Raw genomic sequence first — 22,583 nt, 5'->3', positions numbered from 1 at the left:
TCTCTCTCTCTCTCTCTCTCTCTCTCTCTCTCTCTCTCTCTCTCTCTCTTTCTCTCTCTCTCCCTCTCTCTGTTCGGCGTGTGTACGAAAATGTACGTGCGAACGAGACGCTGCGAATGTTTGTCTAATGGTCTACATTAGACTTCATTTTGTATGCAGTACAAGGCGTTTGTTTAAATTAAAGTGATACAATGAGCTTTGGTAGGACGTGCATTTGATAGCTCTAATATTTTTCGTTCTTCATACCTATGACACCATTGTCTCTAGCTTCTACCTCTCGTTCAAGTGTCTCATTCTCTTCCACTTCTTTCTCATGCATCCTCTTTCACCATGCGTGCGATAGTTGAGCTATGCATATATGCAATCTTTGTTGACTGATTACAAATACAATGTTCGTTACTCTCTCGTATGGATGTCGAACTGAAATCTGTTGTTGCAATGAAAACGGGCGAGAGGCTCGTTTCTCTATCAAAACGTGCAACACTTCGACGTGCTGACAATATACATAAACTTCGGATGTTTTTACTCTATTGTTCTTTTGCTTATTTGATGGTTCTCGGATGCTTTTATTTATGTTGCCGCTTTTTCCACTATACCTCTCCGCATTGCATTTGGTCCGTATCTCTAGCTTTTGTGTTCAACATAATTTTCATTACTGCTGCTACACACACATACTCGACATATGTTCTCTGATATATTCGATTTCCTTTACCGTGTACAGAGAGTGGAAAGAGAAACTTGTAGTTGAAAAGAGAGCAAAACTTCAACTACAGCATAAGTTAGTGATGCCAAATGCAGAGTAAATAATTGCAAACGTAAAGCAAATGGAGATATGTCACCACATCAAATGTGCTATAACTTAATAAACATGCAACAATCGAAATGAATTGAATATTTTCCCAACATCAGTCCGTGATACAACCATTTTCAAAGCGTCCAATATTTTGAGAATGAGGCAAACGGTAAACACAAGCGACGATGATAAAATGGCAAAATGTTTAAACACATTTTATCGATACGCAATCAAAATATGGAAAAACAACTGTCGACAGCATATTTCAGATTGTAAAGGATATTTTGCTGTTTTATGTGTGTCCACTTCGCTTTTCCGATACACACAACCGATTTGCCTTCCATTCTCTTCCGATCTCCAAATAAATCGATATACACAAAACAGGTTTCCCTCTGAATCACGCTTCACATTCAGGAATATCCCATTCTCGGTATTGACTACAATGTTCATGTGCATCATTACGATTTTCCAACGATTCGAAATTCCGAATCAAGATTGCTTGAGATTGGCCAATCATTTTATAATGAAACCCAATCTCGGCTAATTTTTGAACTTCAACATATTTCAGACGCAACACATTTCCGTTTAGGATATTGAAGTGACACTTTTTTCTGTAACAAATGAGCCATACCTTTTATCGGCACAAAAATGGACACATGAAAAGTCAAACTAAATTATCTTCACATGTAAGCATTCTAAAACGCAGCGGTGTTCAGCCCATTCTGACCGATACATTTTCATAGATATTTTTTTTCGTTCACATGAACATTGGTGTTGTGCCGTCGTCGTCGACTCACAATAAAATATGTGTTGTGGCAAAGCCGCTCGCTTTTCCATATAGCCTCTTTACACGTTCGAAGGTTTTCTTTGTCGTCTCGTTTGAAAGCCACTGCAGGATATTTATTATCGTCATTAGAGCCACAGCCAACCTTATCAGACGGTGTTAAGGAGTTGTACACCATTGTGATTAATCATTACCAACACTACAGATAAGATCGACCGCTTGTGCTTTAATCGTTTGTTGTTAGTTTTTTTTTTCTCGCTGGGTGCTGGTGCTGTTTCTCCATTGTGCACACATACACAGCCGAGGAAATTGCTATGTGGCAAAAGAATGAAATGGCATGGAATCGAAAGAAGGACATGAATAATGATAAAGCGCAAAAATCCGATTTCACAAGCCGGTGAGGCTTTGTTCACTTTTTTGTTCGCTCTTCGATGCCATAACGAGCCTCAATTGTCACTCTTTCGACAACAAAAGGCTTCTTGAATAGAAAAATGTACCCAATGTCGTCACTCGCGCTCGGTAATTATCATTACGGATTCTCTCTCTCTCACTCATTCTTCGTTCGAGTCGTTCACACGACGCGTCGATTGTCCTTCACGCTTTTTCGCGGTTGATTCTCACACAGCAAGTGTGATCCATTTGCGTGGATGAATTAAGCATACGAGTCGAATCGATTTCGATAGATGCTTTCAATGGCCACATTGTTGTATACCAACGATAGATGTATATTAGAAAATTGCCCCTAATTTTAGACGCTGAGTGATATATTGAATTAATAATATGGCAGTTTTCATCCATTTCGAACTGAAATCGGTTTGATGTAGGTTCAAAATATCCATTTCAATTACATTCAATCCACTGTGAAGTGACGTGCCATTTTTAGCTGGACGGTAAAATTTCTCCACGAAAAATTCCAGACTTTTAAAATTCTATTTTCTAATTAGATGTTTGGCGATTGAAATTTTCAATTGGACATTCAATTAAAGTCATATTTGGTGGCAAAACTCGGTGTATTCCAACTCCAGAATTTCAATCAGCTAATCAAAAATCTAAATTTAAAATTCAATTTCATGTTTGCAAATAATTTATTGGCGAAATCGTAGCGCGAGTATGTTTAAAAAAAGAGGCTTTTGAGCGAGTGGATGAAGTCCATCTGATCGAAAATTATTCATAGATAAATAGTCAAAAAATGATTTATGACTTATGGCTGCTGTTGTTGTTGTCTTTTTTCTGTATCGGTTGCCATTTCTATTTTCCGAGGTTCAATATTTTACTTCGGTGATGAATTTCACTAATTTAAAAACGTATCTTCACTCTTCGATTTCGGAAAGTGTATCGGTTCCAATGGGGTTGTGTTTTTGTGTGATTCGATTGCGAAAAATGCATCGAAAGTCGGCAATGCATGAATGACGAGCGGTAAAACGATGGAAAAAAGTGTGGCATTATGGGAACGATCGGTAACAGTGTGACAGTGGGCAAGCGATGATTTATGATGCAAAAATCAAAAAGTTGCAAAAATTCGTTCCGTTTTTGACTGGTCAACGTTTTTTTGTACCCTATCCCCTCAGTTCCACTCTCATCCTTTCTACAGCTAACATATGGGAAAAAATACGATCAAATGAAGGTAGGCATAGGCAAACGCATCGAACAGATATTACATTTATGGGACGATCATAAATTATATTTGATTATGAAATTCGTCATATGTTACGCTGAATGCTGGGTTTTTTCCGGTCTCGACCACTTTTTTAACTCTCGCTGTCGAGAGGAAAAAATATGCCAATCGAAGCAGAGCGACACTGTGTATAGTGAAGCCGGCATCAAACATACGTAAAAAGTGTACTTATCAGCAAAATGCATGTGGAATTTTTTTTCTCTTGGTTTTGATGTGTCTATATATGTGCTCAATTGGAAATATCGTCCAGTGGCGGAAAACTGTCCTGGTGTGTGAAGACCAGAAGTGTTCGAATGAATCATCGGTCAAATGTATGGCGTTGATATTGGTGTGGTTAGTGCACATTTGCGGTGCAGTGCCGAGGGAAAAGTCTATGAAAGAGTCTGAACAGCACTCGTAGTCAGTCAGAGTGTGTGTGTCTTAGGTGAGTAGAGGAAAAAAAATTCTGTCGTAGCCATTAAACTGAACCCCGTTTTGTACCACAGTTTCATTCCTTTTTTTGCCATTTTAACCCATTACATCCGGACTTGCATCATTTACATTTTAAAAATTTTGCATACACTGAAAAAAAGCGGTTGTCGTCTACGAAACCAGCCATCGCCGGCTGCACGTAAGTCATGTGTAAACGGGCAAAGGCAAACTGCGAGGGTGTGCATTCCTATAGTAAAACTAGTGGCGTTCATATTATTACGTTGACTGGTGAGAACGGAACATATATGATAATAAACGAATCGGTTGTATGTGTGAGGTAGCAGAGGCAGCAGCACATTTATTTCCATGATTGTGTGGCGTTTTGTGTATTTTTGCACTCACTCGAGAGAATCACGGTAATGACTCCCTGGTGCTACACAGTTGCTATTGTTTAATACGTCGTTAAACAGAGGGAAAAAATCACACACAACAGCATACATTGCAATGGCAGCGAGCCTGATATTCACAGAGCTAGTGAACTGAACGGTCTATGAATTCCACACATAATATTTTTCTATTGTTGACGGTTTTGTTTAACTCATCGCTCAAATCACATGGAATATTTCCACAAAATGAGCGCAACCAACAGCCGAACGACACATCGACGAAGCGAAACAGTGCGCTTACAATGGACTTTGCTGTGAAATTGAATGAAAGAGAGAGAGAGAGAGAGAGTGTGTGTGTGTGTGCACTGCAAAAGCTGACTGAAAGCAAAAATTGCAAAATTCAAAATGCGCTCCACAGCGCATTTCAACTCAGTTTCTCTCTTTCTCTCTTCCTCTCTTTCTCATTTCGTTCCAGCCAAACGGGGCACAAAAATAACACTAAACTGACTGCGTGAAGCCCATTATCATGAAAAACAATCTGTTTTTATTATGTTTGATGCCACTTGCCGTGCAACTCGTTCGTGTTGCGGTTTTCAAAGCATTCACTCGTTTTCGCCCAGTCGCAGGGCAACCGAAAGAGTGCTTTTCGTGCTTCGAACACTTTCTACATGGTGAAAATTGGAGAGAGAGAGAGAGAGAGAGAGAAACTCACGTAAAAAATATGCATTGAGAAAAACGCGGTCCCAAGTTGAAATAACACTTTACCACAAAAACATTTCCACATTTCTCTACACACACATAGCGAGTATTGTGTAGCTTGGAGTTGAAATTTTATGCAGTCATCATAGCAGTCAGGCACTCATTTTATTCCAGTGTAAATAAAATGTTAAAAGTGAACTACAATCGTTGTTTAGCACAATCGAAATCGGAGCATGTACACAGTGGTGATGGCAGCACGAGCAGAAGTGGCACCAACGGCATTATCGAATATGGAACGATGGTGAAATGCATTCAAAAAAGTGCCATGTTTGTGGTAATGGATATGAAGTTTTCCAACATGTAGATTCATTTTCAATGCATACCCACACTCGATCACGCTCGTTCGCTTCGCTCTGTTGTGCTTTTCATAACGTTCACATCCCAAAAACATCACGAAATTAAAACTCACAATACAAAATGAGAAGGAAGACAGAAGAAAAAACACCACCCAGAGAGAGAAAGCAGTGGACACAAAATGCAAAACGATGTGAACAAAACCGAAAACGAGAATTAAATAAAGCGTGAACTATTGCATTAAACCCATTTGAATTCCATTTTAAATGTTCTACACATCGTTTTATTAGGAAAATCTGTGTAACATTCGACTCGATTGCTGCTGCTGCCTTTGCTTCTGATTGTCGGAATGTGCGTTTGTGTAGGAGCTTCAGGTGAGCTCCCGGTGAGTTAATTGAATTCCGTGCGATTCCAGTGAAATGTATAATGATGTTTATTAGGATCAAAGGATGGTTTGCGTATGTTTTTTTGTTTGTTCAACGCCGCCACCGCAACAAAATCAAATTACAAAATGGATTGTTAAATGCTATAGTTAAGTGAGTTCCATCCGCGGGAAAATTGTAATAATTTCAACCCTTACCTTCGAAGACGGTGAGTGTAGCTTCGGCTGAAACGGCATCACCTACGCCATTTTCAGCGACGCACTCATACGGCGCATCATCTCGGCCGGCTCGTACTGGTTCAATACGCAATATAGACTGTCCGTTCATTTGTTGTACCGAATATCGGCTTTGTGTTCCCGATACCTTTTTGCCATTCTTACGCCATACTATCGTCGGAATTGGATCACCTCGGGCTGCACAGAAAAAACTGGCGACGCCTCCCACTCGAACGGATTGATTAATCGGTCGTTTCGTTATTTCCGGAGGATCTATAAATGAGACAAAAAGAAAAACAATTACCACGTTGAAAAAAACATACGTATGTCATCGAAATTGATTTCGAACCAGAGAAGAACCATTATCACTTCGAGAGTTATGCAAACATAACTTTGTCATTCATTGAAAAAATTCGAAAATTCAATAACAATTGCAATAATCTCATTAACATATATTTAACATGGATGAACCCATCAATTGGATTTCAAGAGCTATGTTCAATGTCCAGCCAAATCGAGCGGCTGAAATTCGTCATAAAAAATGGTCGAGAGTGTCAGATTATGGTAATGATAAAATTCAATTTTAAAATCATCATTATTCATTCATTGATTTCCATCAAAAATCTCCTCCCATGAACAAATGATCCGCGAAGCGCGCTTTAACAAACAAATATGATGAACGATGATGCATTTTTTATGCCATTTAATGCAATTGTTATTGAATTTTTCCTTTGTTTTCCATTGCTAATTGAATTTGTCCTGTGAAATATTGTCGTTGGTTAAAACGATTTAAAAAAAAATATAATTTTTGTTTTTATGTTCAATAAAAAAATCCAATTTTTTGGATTGATGTGTGTGTTTTTATCCCAAACTTACGTGTTAGATACTGTATATATGGAAATTCAGAAAAATTTCCATCTGCAACGAAGTTGTGGAATAGTAAAGTTGTTAAGTTTATATCGGTTTATGCACTCGGGTTTTTTTATAGGTTATTTTTTTTTTGTTTGGTTTTAAGCGTTTTATGTTTTAGTTTTTAGATTTTATTACATTTAAATTGTTTTATGGAGTGTTGTTTAATAGGTTTGTGTATGTGAATTGGTGGCATTTTGGTAATTTGGCAAAGTTTTCCTCACCACAGACAAAATGATTCGGTAGCAAGAAAAATGTTCTTTTTTGGGGGGAAATGGGGAGGAATATATGGATGGAGAAAATTGAGGATACGAAAATTGCAATGAAGAATTTCCTAATTTAGTGTTTCATTTATTTATTGCATACTTTGGGCTATCATAAAATTGTCAAATTTATGTGTATGTGAAACAGAAAGACCATATAGCAAAAATCTGAGTGGCTGAACGTAGCAGCGCCCGTTTCCTCGCTGACAACATTCGGTTAAATGGTGGTGCCATCGCTTTATTTCGACTTCAGCACGATGATAAATGCACGACAGTGTGCCTTAAGTAACTATATATATTTTCAAGTGTCTGTATAATATGGAACTGTGTATCGATGTGGGTCTGCATATATATATATATATGTGTGTGTGTGTGTACTGTGTGTGCGCTAGTAATTTATTTTAGCTCACACTTTCCACCATTTAATTCAATTCAATGCACCAAATGAGACCGTTGCGAATAGTAGTAACACGCAAAAAAACAACGTATGCGCCCACACCACCGACAACGACAACAGCGATGAGCTAGTTGGCTTTTTTCCCATTGGAACAATACGTTCGGATGTTATAATTTAGTTTTTGAACCATTACGAATATTAATATTGTGAAAATTTATCACACCCTTGAGGCGATATCACATAAAATCTTCGTAAATATACATGCTAACGACTCATACATTTTACCACACAGACACATACACACTAGCGCATGCCAAATGTTTGAATTCGTCTGCATTTACAAAAATACACACGAATACTTTTCAGGGCAGACATTCTTCTAGTCACCAAAGTTAAAACTAAAAGTGTTCAACCTCATTTCCAACTTCAAACATTTCAAGTGAATGATTTTATCACTTTTAGTTAAAATCCAGCCGGAGGACAAAAACTTATCAGTCAAAATGTGTGTTTATGATTTTTTGGTGCTGCTGCTGCTGCTGCTGCTGTTGTTGTCTTCGTCTTCATTTCATTTGAGCCAGTCGTTGGCTGTGATAAATTAGAAGTTGATGGCTCTGATGGCCCGGTGTATAAGTAAAAGGTATGACATTCGTATGCAACATACCGTTTAAATTGAGACACTTTTAATGGCAATAAAATAGAGGTAATATTTCTTCTCAAACCATTTATCTTTATGTGTGTGTGTGTGTGTGTGATGTGATGTGAAAATGCACATCGCTTGTTGATGTCAACAGAGAATGAATGCATCGCTCACAGCGGCTGAAAATTCACACACACGTACACACGTCCACACGTACACGCACACATACACGAAATGTCGTCAAAGATAAAATTATTCATAATTTAAGCAAACGATTTCGTCTAGTGTTGCTACCAATCCAAAATGCCATCTGCTGTGCATGTTCATTTTATTTCATTCATAGCCATTGTCATCTCTCTCAATATTTTCTACACAAACAGAATGCCGTCGACTAAAGAGAAGGACCGAGTCAGATTCAAAGACAGATACCGAGAAATAGACAGAGACAGATGGAGAAAAAGAGTTGCTGGTAGTTTACCAACAACACACACGATCATACGACGCTGGAATTCAAGGTCGAATGAACCGAATTATTTACCGAATTATTGTAGTGAATTTGCCAAAAAGAGATACAATCACACTCGAGCTGTGTGTATCTGGCTTCTGGTTTGAAATCCAGTTCAAGCAATCATATCCAGCTCAAGTAGAAGGCACTGGAATGCCCGACTTAAAAAGGAGATTCTCGGAATGTGTGTTTGTGTGTTGTTGTCGTCAAATATTGCTGAAACATATATTTCGGTTGTGTGATGTTTGCGCTTATGATTATGTCAACTGGTACAAACATAATTCATATATTCATCAAGATCACACATGTAATTCGGGTTGACATACCGAAAACGAGAAGAGTGGATGTTTTTGATGAAGACACTTTGTCATTTGGTCTATTCAATTTCGGACTGACACACATGCTCCAGCTTGAATACGGCAAACACACACACACCCGCAAACACTGTATAAATTTATTGAGTTTTCGGCTGACGCTCTCCATGGCAAATCATGTATGCCATTGCAGAAAAAGCGTCTGAAATTAAATATGCACCATATGCTGTTTGTGCTCTCGGCTCTGTCTAACTCACTCACTGAATCGTTCTCATATTCATTTCCATGAACCGGGGCATTTTGCATGGGAATCAGGGTCAGCACTTCACAACAAAATTAAAATTTACCAAACTAACGAAAACTGATGTGTATCAGCCGAAAAGATCAAAAGTTTGCACAAAAAATGGTGCTGTGCAACTAACCAACATGTTTTATAACCCGTGTCTCTATCTCTATCTCTATGTCATTTGTCGTATGAATTTAATTAATTTAATTTTGCTGAAATTCCACCGATTTATCAACTTCAGCCCATAATCCCAAATGGAAGCTTTTTCCAGAACTTTTCGACCGGTTAAGCTCGAGCCATTTTAATAATTTACATATTTAAAACCAACCGAACAGCCGAAAAGAGATGAGAGAAAGTGAAAAAAAAAGACAGAAGCTGCTGTAGCATTCATCGTTGGACAGAGAAAAAAATATTTTGCGATTGTCATTCAAGATAAACGGAACAATGGAGAGAAAAATGATATCAACAATGATGATGATTACACGAAACAAACGAACGGCGAACGATACCAGCATATGAATCATAGCATTAGAGAGAGAGAAAGAGAGCGCAACTATGCTAAGTTATTATATACGTACACATATGAAAGGCGACAAGCAGCATCGTGTTGAGGGTAATAAAGAAGGTTAAAGTAACAGCGGCAGTTATATTCATAACACGTTGTAAATATTGCTGAATACAAGCTTTATGGCCCCAAATGATTTGGCTCATATTGCCCGGGATATGCTTTTTTCCTCTCTCTATCTCCCATTTCGTTCGTTCTCCTTTTCATCGAAGAGATTCCGCTTTCTTTGCACAATTTCTCGGCATGTAATTTTTTTTTCTTCGTTGGCCCATCATTGCCTTGAAACGCACAAGCATACACACACACACACACACACACACACAAAACTACCTAAATAGTCTCTCAGATGTGTGCAGATGCATGAAAGAACAAAAATATGTTGCCTTTCGCATACATGCGAAATGATATGTTACAATCCCGAATGAAGATGGCATTTGAGTTATGAAAGACAAGCAAACACGTATGTGTTTAAGCTAGTTTTCTGGTGGGGAGGCGAGAATGGATAGCAATTGAATTCAAATCGTACGCGAAATCGAATCCATGGGCGAACGCGCACCGTGTGTATTCATGGGGATGTGGATGTGTGTGTAAAGCGTATTATCACTTTGGTGAATATCGTTCGCCTCAAAATGGCTCATTCGCACACACAATATATTACGTTTAATACACATCGATGCGAAATGGAAAACAATGGACACATTGGCATTATGATCACGTAGCGGGCTTTTATTTTAACATACGTAAAATATCATGGGTGCTTTTTCTTTTTGTTCGCTCCAGATGCAGCTTTCTTTGTGTCTCTCATTGAGAACCGCCCAACGAATTCAACCTTTCTTTCCCCAACCATTTAAAGGTAAGTTTCACGCAAAAATTATGGCACTTTTTTTTCTATACGCGTGTACACTGTACAGTGTACATTATCGCCCAGCTACCGAAAAACTTGGGCAAAGTGGTTTTTTGATCTATGTGCGCTATCCTTATACACGCGTTGATCGTCTGTGTTTGTGTTTGCCGCGTGGTGTCCTTTGGCATGAACGAACAAATGAAACGAGATATCAGTAGTCAAAATATGAAATGCAATTCGTACGCTTTGAAAATCGATTCCGAAAGGATTTATTGATGTTGAAAGCAAGTTTATCCAACAGCAGCCCGTCGTCAATCCTTTCTTTCGGTTTTGCTGTATTGGTTTTCGGTGTGTAAGTTTTTAATTTAAATTGTTTACAAACTTAAGCTGAAGCCTTCATCAAGTGCTTTATTTGCGCTGCTGCTGCTATTGCTTTGGGTTTTATGTTGATATTATGTGCAATTGAATCTCGGTTTTTATGTGCAAGCAGTATCATTTTAGTTGGAACACTTGAAAATCTACACTCAACTACGTAAACGCGTGCACACACATGAGCGCGCGCGTTCTTCTCTCCCAGCACACACATGCACGTATTTTTAGTGTAAAATCGATTTTAATGCTTTTGTCACCAGAGCCGCTTCAACACAATCTTCTTGGTTTCTCTTTCTCTCGCTCTCTCTTTCCGACTCCTTCTCGGAGCACATTCTAACTCTGGTTGCGTCGTGTCTTGGCCCGGATATTTTACGATTTCGTTTACAACGGCATTAGTGTTTGGTTTGGCACGAGCACTTTAAGAAGCATTAAACAACCTCATACGACAGGCGAATTCATATCAAACAGTAGAAAATTCATGGCATTTCAAGCGCACATCAAACGGAGCCATACATTTGCACAATGCCACGACAACATACACAGAGAGAGAGGGACAGAGAGAGGGACAGAGAGAGGGAGAGCAGAATATATCGTTTAAAGAGCTTTGCGAGTTTTGAATCGAGACGACGCACTCCCTCTGTCTCGTGTTGGTTCCACACTCTGTCTCTTGCTCTAACTCTCCGGGAATTCTTGGGAATGAGATTAATAGTAGCAATGATGATGCACATTTCACTTGCACAACATCCGCATCGCACATAAACATTCCCTCTTCCCTTCTGTCGCCCATACCATCTCTCTTAAACTAAAATATTCAATCTCAATATTATGCTGCGAGTTGGCAAAAATGCTTCGAGAGCATTGATTAACAAAGATTCCATTGTGGTACTTGGAATCGCTTGATGGCATACGATTCTGGTTTTTAAACACATTTATTGCGTACAAAAGCGAAGTTTTGTCAAGAATATCAAGATGCTCTTAGCTCACCTTTCACAATTTTATGGGCACATAAATGGCGAAACAGAATGTTTCACCCAAAAATGGTGTATTGTACAATATAATTTCGCTGGGTGAGTGTGTATGCGCGATAAACATTGTACAAATAAAGAAAATACTTTTCAAGTGCAGATAGATGTGTGCAGGGATTTGATGGAATGCATTTTTCGATGAGAAATGTAACTGAAATCAAATCCGAAATTCAAATTAAATGTTGAAGAGAAAGAGCTAGAGCTTCTGGCCATTTGAATGGTTTCAACATATTTCCATCCAATATTGTGCATGCGTTTGCAATCCAAACACACATACACAAATAAGTAATCTGAATTCAAGAATCATCATTGCATCGAATGAAATGAGCAAAACGGGGAATAACGGAAGGAAAAAAACTTGGAAGAATCCAAAAAAAGAGTAAAAGAAAAGAAGAAACCGGCTGCATATATGAGTATTCGATAAATAGATTTGCTTTTTAACCACTTTTTGAACCCGAAATAAATAGCGAAGAAGCACTTGTGTGTGTGTGTATATGTGTGTTTGTTTGTGCGACTATGGAACTGAACATGGATTTTTATTTGTATTTAACGGAAAATGGAATTCAATTTGCCGAAAATGGATGCGAACGAAGAGAAAGAGAGAGAGAGAACGAGAGCAAGAGCAAGAGCTTATCAAACAGGACTATGTATTAAAATCTATTTATTATTTGTTGGTTCTCGTCACTCTTTCTCTCGTTCACTCTTCCAATCTCTAGCTCACTCACTCACATCCATTCAATACATGAATGCGCGTCTTGTTCTGCCAACAACCATCACACCGACGATGCATCGAGAAAAGACAAACAACATAAATTCGAATGAATATCGCTTTCGTTTCGTTTCCGATAGTTTTCGATTCAATTTAAAGCAGACTTGGTACTTTTCAAACGGTTCTCGTTCCGTTCATTTTTTTTTTCGACACAGAACAAATTCTTCCGATATAAAAAGCGAAATGCGCTTCACTGCTGTTGCTACTGCTGCTGCTACTGCTTTTCGAATGTTTGGTCAATGTACGATGTTCTTGCTCTCACTCTGTTTATGGGTAAATACCCAAGTTGAGTGTGCGTTTTTTTTCTTCTCTCTATTCGCTCTGATCATTTTTGTTTTTTGCTCACTCTCATCTCCCGTCGAAATCGAAGTGTAGTATGTTTTGCAGACGTCGCTTTATCTTGAATCTGTCGAGTCTTGTCCAATTTTTCGCAAGTATGTAATTGAACATGTGGTAACTCGACTGAACATACCGAACAAAACAACCAACCACCACAACTTTAAATGAATAAACAATCGGTAATAATGACATAATAATAACAGAACCGGATGTCAAAATGAAAGCACCTGCAACCAAACATTTATTAACAAAACACAACCAACGAAGCAACAACGAAATTGTGGATCGTATCAAAATGTGAAGTAGTTTTTGGGGAATCGCACACATACACACAACGATTCGAAGGAAAACTCATCCTGAAAATTGATTTCAGTTGTTGTTTTTCCAGGGTTTCCAAACAGATTAATATCGAACGAGCGAACGAGCGAGCAAGGCAGAGAGGGAGAGCAAGGAAAAACGTGAACAAATGAAATTGGAAACGAAAGTAGCAACGAAGTCTAAAACAATTCAATAAGCATTGAACCTCCATTACCGGTAGCAGGATAAACGATGAAATCGCACGAGAAGAAAAATCCAATTTACTTTTATGCATTTTCTTCACGTTTTTTCTTTCGCCGGAACACAAAAAACCGACTACCTTTAACCCGAAAATTTCACTCGTTCAATCAATTCGATTAGCAATGCACCCATTCATCTCGAGCTATAACCAAATTGAAATTACAACCAATATCCAAATTAAACGTTTGCTTAATTTTCTCCATTATCGAATTCGAATGAATGAATGAACGGTTGCACATGTGCGGAAATAATGAATCGGTTAAATGGAATTCGAATGACGTTAAATGGGTTTGTCGCTGCTGTGAATGTTTTGTTTGAAGTAATGACAGAGGTATACATCAAAGTTTGAATTTTCGATTCGAATCTTCATTTTGAAAGACTCTTTGAATCTTCGAAAGACTCTTGGGTTCTGAGGGAATTTCTGGATCTTCAAAGGAACATCTGAATCTTTTATGAAATCTTGAAATCTTTGACCCCATTCCATGGTGAATGCACATTTCCAAGACATTTAATAAAACCATATCTAATGCATAGTAAGCATTGCTTAACGTGCTGTTTCTCCAATGCCTTTCCAGCAAGATTGCATTGTGTGTGTATAATTGATAAATTGTTGATGAATCTCGCTGCAAAAGAACAATATACAGCAACGATGTCTTACGCAACGAACCTTTGTTCGAATGCATCATCGTAATTAATAACGGATGAAGGTGGAAAATCAACGGGATATTTCATAAGCTTAATTGAATTTCTTTGTTTCGGTGTTCGTTTCTCGCGCATTCGCACACTGCCAAATGATTATTAATTTAAATGGTGCACCGTAATTTAAAATTCTCGTGTGTCTTCACAACTTGTCTACACAGAGTGTAATGAATATTAATCGAGTCACAAGCAATAAAATATTTATGATGATAAATGGTGTTGTGAGATTTGGAATCTGTGTATGTGTGTGTGTGTCAACAGTGCACAACTGTATTACGCATTCGTTCGTTCGTTCGTTTGGAAGGAAATGAGTTCGGCGAGTGGCTTTGCGTGCTTCCGTTGGTGGTGATTGATGAAGTCTGCTGTTTTGTTTGCAAAAAAAAATGTTCGCAAGGTAAAATCGCTTGTCCAGTTCACTTAATCGCAAAACCATTTAGTTCCACTCGTTTCGCAACAGCCAATGATGAGCTTGATTGGGTGCAACGCAATGATGCCAATAGTGGGTGGGTGAGTAAAAGCGAAAAAAGAACAAAAATTGCCAATGAAAAAGGAAGTGCACTTAAAAGCTATTCGGCATTTGACACATTTGACATTGTACATTTAGTGGTACATGACATATACAACAAGCACTTATCATCGTCATACTCATCGAGTGTTTATATGTACTTGGCAATCGCTTTGCGCTGTTATCGTCGATGCCACCACCGCCATCGCCAGAAAGCAGAAAAAAACGACACTTATCTCATTTCCTCGCAATAAAACGTTTGCATTTCCAAAAACATATATTTTAAAATCCCCATTAATTGCGCTGTTGGCATCGCCGATGCATTTTTATCAGCCATACACCAGTACTTTGGTACTGTTTCCGGTTTCACAAATAACCATTTGTGATGAAGAAGAAGAGGAAAAGGGAGAAGCAGAGACAGACGCTCAAAATGAACACTTACACAGCGAGAGAGAGAGAGAGAGAGAGAGAGAGAGAGACTCAATTTTCGGACATTTATGGTGTGGCCTGATGGTTTGACAAAATAGCATTCAACGGTTTTAACTACGTTGCAATGGGCACGCCAACTTTTGGTGGCGAATGGGCAAGAGATAAAGTAACAGCAAGCTAGAGATAGCGAGAGGCAGCAAGAATGAGAGGAACAGAGCGAATGAATGCAGTTGCATACTTTGTGCACATCTCTCGCATTCGATTCGCCCGAAAGAGGATACATTACAAATTGAGCCTTTTTAGTTTAGATCATCGTTTTTTTTCTCTCTCCATGTGTCTGTTGCTCTCTTCCCTTTTTTTGCTGTTCTTTTCCATTTCATCCGCATTTTTTTCACAGTGAATACTTTCGTGTGCTTTTTTACTGCGAGTGTATGCGCATCGTACAGTTGAGTATACCAGCTATTTTGGGGAAAACTTTTTTTCCTCTCCAACTTCATTCCCATGCGACTTTATTTCACATTCTGAACACGAACATTTCGCGAGAGAACTAGCTTTTGACTACAGAGAAAACGAGGGAGAGAGAAATTTTTTACTTTGAAATTCTTTTTTCTGTTGCATGATCCCTTTTTTTCTCGTTTGTAAAAGCCAGCTATTATACGATGCTTCTGTGTTTTTATTTCAGTGCATTTGTCTACGTAGATTTGTGAGAAAAGTGTGTGATTTTTGCTCACAAGCTGCTCCTCCGGTGAAAATGCCGGAGATTTTTGTGTTGGCTTCTTCTCTCGTTCGGCCGTTGCCGTCGCCGCATTTGATCGGTGGGTTCGAGATGGAAATGGAACACAAAACAACAGACACGCTGACATTACTAATTCACAAAGTTTAAAAGTCGATAGTCGATGGATTTTTCATGTGTGTTTTGTCTTGCGAAAAGTTTTTTTCCTACTTCTATCTTCTTTTCATTCGTCCATTGCGTCCAGTGGAAGCCATTCTCGTTTTTTATTAAATATTGCAAATTGCTTTGTGTACAACTGTACCTTCGGGCAAGATATCCATGAAATGTGAAACTTTCAAACGCGCAACTTTGTGCCGCTCAGTTTTTTTCTGTTTTACTCGTCCTACGCTGGTTTGTGTTTTTTTTTTCGTGCATAGATCCCATACATATTTTTTTTTAACCAGAACCGTATCGAATCACGGTTCATTTATATCATTTGCCATGGATTATTCAATTGAGAACATTGTTTTGGAAACACAACCAAAACAATGGGATAGGATGTGCATGCCAATCAAATAACTAACATCGATTTCGAACAGCAACAACCGAGAAAAAAAATGAAAACATGAACAAACCCTTTTGCAATCGCTGCTCCGTGTTGACGCGCACGGTTTCGATAACCCGATACACAACCATCGAAAACTTTTTGACGTGCCAACAATAACGCTCCACTAATTTCACTCTGACACTGGAGTCTATTTCGGTGACTGGCATTAACAACAAAAACAACAGCAACAACATCGTGGAACGAGAGAAAAAACGGAGCGGAAACGAAAACAAGCACAAAAAGCAAACAATGTGAAACTTATCTGTTGGTACAATCTTTTAAACACTTCCGGAATTCAAAGAATTCCAAAAACGCAACATCAAACAGACAGAAATTGCCGACAACGACGACAACAACAACAACAACGATGACGACGGTTTCGCAGTAAAATCCACTTGCAACCTTTCTATTATTCAAATTCTAGTGGCGTGCAATCGGTTCTTCTTTTCATTTTGAGTGAGATAGAGGGAAAAAGCGCCAAATCAAGTTATAATCGTAGAAAATAGCTCAACTTATGCTCTTGATACTGAAACGTTCTATAAATGATCTGTGAAATGGAGTGGCCATTAAGTTTAACGAATGCATTTTTACGGATACAAACATTAAAATAATATCAATGGAATGCCCGTTTTTTTTATGAAGGTGAAAATAGTTTTTTTTCCTTCAAAAACGAAGAAGTATCGAATGTAAAAAGCGGCCATGCAAATGGATTATTACTCTTTATATCGAATGGTGATGGTGTTGTTTATGACAGCGTCCGTCAGTTGTGTTTGAGTGAAAAATAGCTTAAATGCCATCAACAAATTAAAGTCCGATCGAAAATAGTCAGAAATGTGTGTGTGTGTGTGTGTGTGTGTGTGTGTGTGTGTGTGCGTTCGATAGGCATGTTCGTGTTGTGATGTGTACAAATTTATATTTTCCCATTCATTGCGATCAATTGTACCCGCAGTGAAATATATTTCACACGGCTAGTTGGCTTTTGACTTAATGACATTGCGCTGGTGGAAACGTATGAGTATTTTCCATCAGTTGGTTTTGGTTGATATTTTATTGGTACGGTAAATTTTAGGTCGATTTGAAATCGAGAAATTGGTCGAAACGTAAACACCTGCAGCGAATCAACATATTAAAATGCTGTTCTCTCTCTCTATCTCGGGTGTCAATGCATTTTACGCGACCGGAAGGGGGCTGCTCGTATCGTTAGTGCGCGTTTTGTTGGTGTTTATTTTCAACGTTTGTACGCATGTTTGTTGTCGACCATTTACGAAATGGTTTTCGATATGTAATTTGTGTAATTTGCGTTTTTTTTTCTCTCATGCTGAAAATGAATGTTGTGTGTGTGTTGGCGGTGGTATGGAATTCACGGGCTGACGCCGAAAAATGGCAATTTATCTGGACGGCACTTGAGGCACCACCGAAACGCGTAATATCCAATAAAGTTTATTGTTTCAATTAATTGCGATTCGCACCCAGGCGCGAAAAAGCGGTAGCTACAGCCGAAGCAGCAGTCGAAAGTAGAAAAAAATAGCACATACATTCGCAACACAATGACCGTAAAATGGATCGCTTTGTCACACGGCTGTCATTGTTGTTGAGCACACGGGATAGAAAGCCAAGCGAGAGCGCTAACTGTGTACACATTAGCAGTCAAAATGAACGACACCCGAACAACATTTTATGATAATCAGTCGAGTGCTTCGGCGTTCTGTGCACGCGCGTCACACCTTACCCGATCCTGGATGACTGTCACAATTGAAGAACAACAACAACAACAACAACAGCAGCAGAGGGGGAAAAATGCATTTTGTTTTCGAATTATCGCAATGAAAATTCATGTAGCGTATCAGTGTAATGACATCGATTCCATGTGCACTAGTTTAAATAAATTAAAAATTATGGCAAACTTTTTTTTGAAATTGGCTTCGCTGTTTGTTTTTTTCGCTCGCTTTATCATCGAAACACCGTACATAGGTGCTGCACGCGATTCCACTCGTCACGCGTCAAAAAAATGCCTTGGAATTCTATACGAAATAAAAACAACGGGGAAAAAGAAGAAGAAACATACCGACACAAATGGAAATACTTCCTGAAAATATGTGTGCTTTTAATTAAAATTCAAAATCGATTGAATTTCACGTGTTAGTGAAAACAAGGGCCGCAATTTAAGACGAACACAACCGATCGGATGCCATTGACAAGGAAACATTTTCAAAAACACACACACGGCTTGTAATACGATTCGCACCTTTCGACATTCACTTTGTTTCTGGTTGTACCGCTTGCTCTTTGCCTTTCGAGTTTAAAAATAGACGCCCGATACATGATACACAATTTTACCGTAATGAAGGGTATATCGGCGCGCCACGTCGAAAGGAGTCAATTGCAATTTACCGGCAATTCGATATGCGTTGAAAATAAAGCGGCGAAATTATTTCAATCGGAATTTGATCGAGTTAAATATCACACCCTATTTCAAGAATGCAGAAAAAAATCGAAATAGAACGTAAATTCAACATTCTTGTTTCAATCAATTTTTTTTTGTTCGAAAAGTTTTCCACTGAATGATGCTTACTGTGGTCGTTATGCTTGTTCAACAAGCCTTGTTGGATAATAAAAAAAAGAAACTCTGCTTCAATGAAAGCAGTGCTTCATCGTCGACAAGTAAATACTTTGAAGAAACGAAACAAATCATTACAGTTAATGGCATAACAAAATCTTGTGGTTGTTTCCTCTTTCTCTTGCATGCCTTTTTGTATCTAAGTTTAATTTGTTCGTTGTTTTGTCATTGAATCGCTTGACTTTTTGCGCACCATACCTTCTGCACCATGACAACGGCAAATTCAAGCGTAATGATGGCTGAATCATAGCATCTTTTCGGAATACCAGTAACGCCATTCATTAGAACAAGAAATCACAAGCAAACAAAAACGACTAGAGAAAACAATTAAGTGTTATTCAATAAAATCAAACTGATGTTTGTGGAACAACACACAACCAGGTAAGGTCGGTGGAGTAAGATTTTTAATTGCATTTATACGCTTTTTTTTGTTGCTTCGATGAATGAAATCGAGAAATGTGGTTGAGGAAAACCCGGAAAAACAAATTGTTTTCAGCTACTGATGCCCGATGCGTTGAATAAATTCATTTATCATTTTGTAAATGCTTCAAATCAAACAATAAAACGCTTTAATCACTCTGTAATATCCGTTTTTTCTTTCATTCACGCCCCTCGCCAGAGAGTTGGATTGTTTCAATGACCTAAACGAATTAGAGTCATCATTAAATTAGACAAAATCCAGCCTACGGATGTTTTAGTCTATTGAATCGTTTTTTCTCGTTGTTTACTACATGTGAAGTGACAGACGTCGACGAGATAAATGATATCCGTTATTCGCCGGTAATAAATAACTGGCAACATACAATGCCTAAACACAGTAAAAAAAAGAAATCCACGAAATCGTATTTGAAACAAAATTAATGGCAAGACAATTTGAATACACACAAAACGACTCTCGAATCTCCCCAACATTCAAGGCTGTCACTAAGCCATGTCTTTGACATGTGTGTGTGTTTTAATTACACATTTATACGCTGGAAATTTATCGATAAATAATACCACATGGAAAATAAAAAAATAAAATAAAAAAAAACGAGGTCGTTTACAAATGCAATGCACCAACACAAGACCCCCCTTCGAAATGCCGAGTGTGCCTCAAACCACACAGCTCCACACTTAGGAAGACGGTTATTCTAATTTAATAAATTACGACGATTACGTTTTTCACATTTCCAACCCCCAAATTGAATGGAAACAATCACACACATTTCGCCCTCCGATTATCGCCTTGGCGTTGATTAATGAGTGATGTGAATATTTGCTAATCGCTTTGAAACTTTTCTCTTTGCAAATTAACGACGCGGCGCGAAAAGCATGAATTTTTTTTTTGGTGAATAAAATTTTTTGGAAAGAATATTTGGATGTTGAATCATTTCATGGTCACTTAATCTTGAAGGAGTCAACTTTTTAATCGCGATTTCATCAATTAAAAAGAAGATCGCTTGCAGTTGTGACGGTTACAAATGATGTGGCCTTGCAAATGATGTTGTTCTTCGGTGAAAAAAGTAGCGATTGAAAAAGGATTCTGTTTACAATTTATATTTGCCGTTCTGAAATATGGGGAGCTTATACCTCCTTGGCCAAATCCCATTTGATTCATGTGTTATCTAACATTGAATTGGCATTTGCGGTAATTTAATAGCAGTGAATTGTCTTAAAAACAACATTTGATAACTAACTATATTGTATCGATGCAGTATTTAATGGATCTGTGTGTGTGTGTGTGTGTGGTTTTGAGCACGATCTGTTCGTTGCAATCAAACAAATTGAAAGTTTCCGGTGGCAATTCGACAGAAAGCAAAATGTAGTTTGAAGAGATTTAGAACATGATTACAAGCCCATTGACGACATAGAATGTGTGCGCGGCTGCAATTCAAACAAATGTAAGAGTGGCATATATGGAATGAGAAGCAGAAGAAAAAAAGAATTACTTTGTTGCTTAAGATTTGCGCACTGATTGTGCAAAAGTTGTGAGTGGTGAACAAAAGTGACGCGCGATATTTCGGGAAATGGCGAAATACACTAAGCGAAAAAAGAAGAACAACTAACATTGCAAAAGACAAATCAAACTTATCTGATTCACTTGTTGTGTATGTTACTTGGGTGTTTGTCTCGCACCCGCACACTCACTCACTTTGTGTTTGCTGTGAGGAATGTGTGTCATTATGTGCATATGTTTACGCGAAACTCAAGCATAAACAACAACAAACAAATCGAATATTTCTTCCAAAGTCGAAATAGAAAAAAGAAGCGAGTCGAACAAACGGTAGAACGAGACAGACAGACAGACAGCGACCAGCTTTATCTCGCCCTCATATCACATTTACCAACTTCGAGCGCAACTGAAAAGTTTTGCGTTTCGTCGAATCCTTACGTTTGCCAGCAGTCGATGCGTGTCTTTTCTCTCTATCTCTCTCTCCCACTTTGCTCTCTTTTTCCAATTTTTCTTCTTTAACTCTTAAATATCATTCGTTCACGTTTGCTGTTCCTCTGAATCGCTAGCTTTTGTGCTTACAATTGCATCTCCATGCCAAATAAAAGCGATACAAAAGAAAAACGACAACGCAAAAATTATTTCGATTTCATGTTGTCAATTTCTTTGTTTCGCTTGTTCACGGTTGTTCATTGTGTACGTGTGCATGCATGTGCGATTGTGTGCTCGGCACCAGCCAAATTCAAGTGTTCTTCATTTCGAGGTTCCAGGGTGTTTGTTTACAGCCAAAGTCCCTTCTTATCGGGATTTTTATTTATTTATTTCTTCTTCTTTGCCGTTGTCGTCTCTCGTTTTACTCGGTGTTGTTGTCTTTTTTTTTCTCCTTTCATTAAGTCCTAAATGATAAATGGTTGTTTCCGTCGACATGCTGAAAGTCAGGGAGCGGCGGTCCTCTTTGGCTAGCGGTTTCGTGTGATAAAAACGTAATCATTACGGGGTGTTTGAAAGTGAACAGAAGTTGAAACACATATATACACACACACACTGACGTAAACGTATTAAACAATCCCGCCATGGTGAAATTGCCAAAAGAAGATTGAATTCGGTTTTTTTCTAATCCGTAATTTTTTTTTTGCTCATTCACTTGCTTTCTTAGATTCAGTGATTGTCGTTCGTTCGTTCTTGCTTGTCACATTTTCAACATCAAGCGTATCTCTCTGAGCCAGACCATCAAGATGAGAGTGAAAAAAATTTTTTTTTAAAGAGACTTCATGATTTTTTCTGCAATGACATCTCGCAGCCATTGGAAAATGGTAGATCTATTGCAATTTAAGCAGCGGCTCAAACTTTTCTGTAAAATCTTCACTTTTCAGCCAAACGAAAGAAATAGAAAAAACACGCATACACAAACACCGTACCGAATAATCTGTTTAAACTTGACTTTGTGCGAGTATGAGTGATACTCTCTTTCTCGAAATGAAATTCTTTGGCTTCGAATGTCAAATGGAAACGATTTAACGACCCCAAAATCCGGCTGCTGTCACTCATGATTCAACGATTATTCGTCCTGGTTACAGCAAACATAGAAAAAGAACAAG

General features: G+C 38.3%; 1 protein-coding gene across 11 annotated transcripts in view; it reads right to left on the bottom strand.

The window, feature by feature from the left end:
* LOC129565296 (tyrosine-protein phosphatase Lar) overlaps window positions 1-22,583 on the bottom strand; it is a 396,243-nt gene that overhangs the window by 47,018 nt on the left and 326,642 nt on the right. For 7 of the 11 annotated variants that reach the window (XM_055440015.1, XM_055440016.1, XM_055440017.1 and 4 more), the window contains 2 exons: window positions 6,577-6,618; window positions 5,683-5,973 (listed from right to left, as the gene is read on the bottom strand). In XM_055440015.1, the coding sequence (XP_055295990.1) occupies window positions 5,683-5,973; window positions 6,577-6,618 (333 nt within the window). The remainder of the gene's footprint in view (window positions 1-5,682; window positions 5,974-6,576; window positions 6,619-22,583) is intronic. The other 4 variants (XM_055440021.1, XM_055440020.1, XM_055440022.1 and 1 more) reach the window with 1 other exon arrangement.

This window comes from Sitodiplosis mosellana, unplaced genomic scaffold (genome assembly GCF_009176505.1).
Source record: "Sitodiplosis mosellana isolate CC-2019 unplaced genomic scaffold, AAFC_SMos_1.0 Smas_scaffold_2, whole genome shotgun sequence".
NCBI classification, from domain to species: domain Eukaryota; kingdom Metazoa; phylum Arthropoda; class Insecta; order Diptera; family Cecidomyiidae; genus Sitodiplosis; species Sitodiplosis mosellana.
This window is presented reverse-complemented; position numbering and strand designations above follow the sequence as displayed.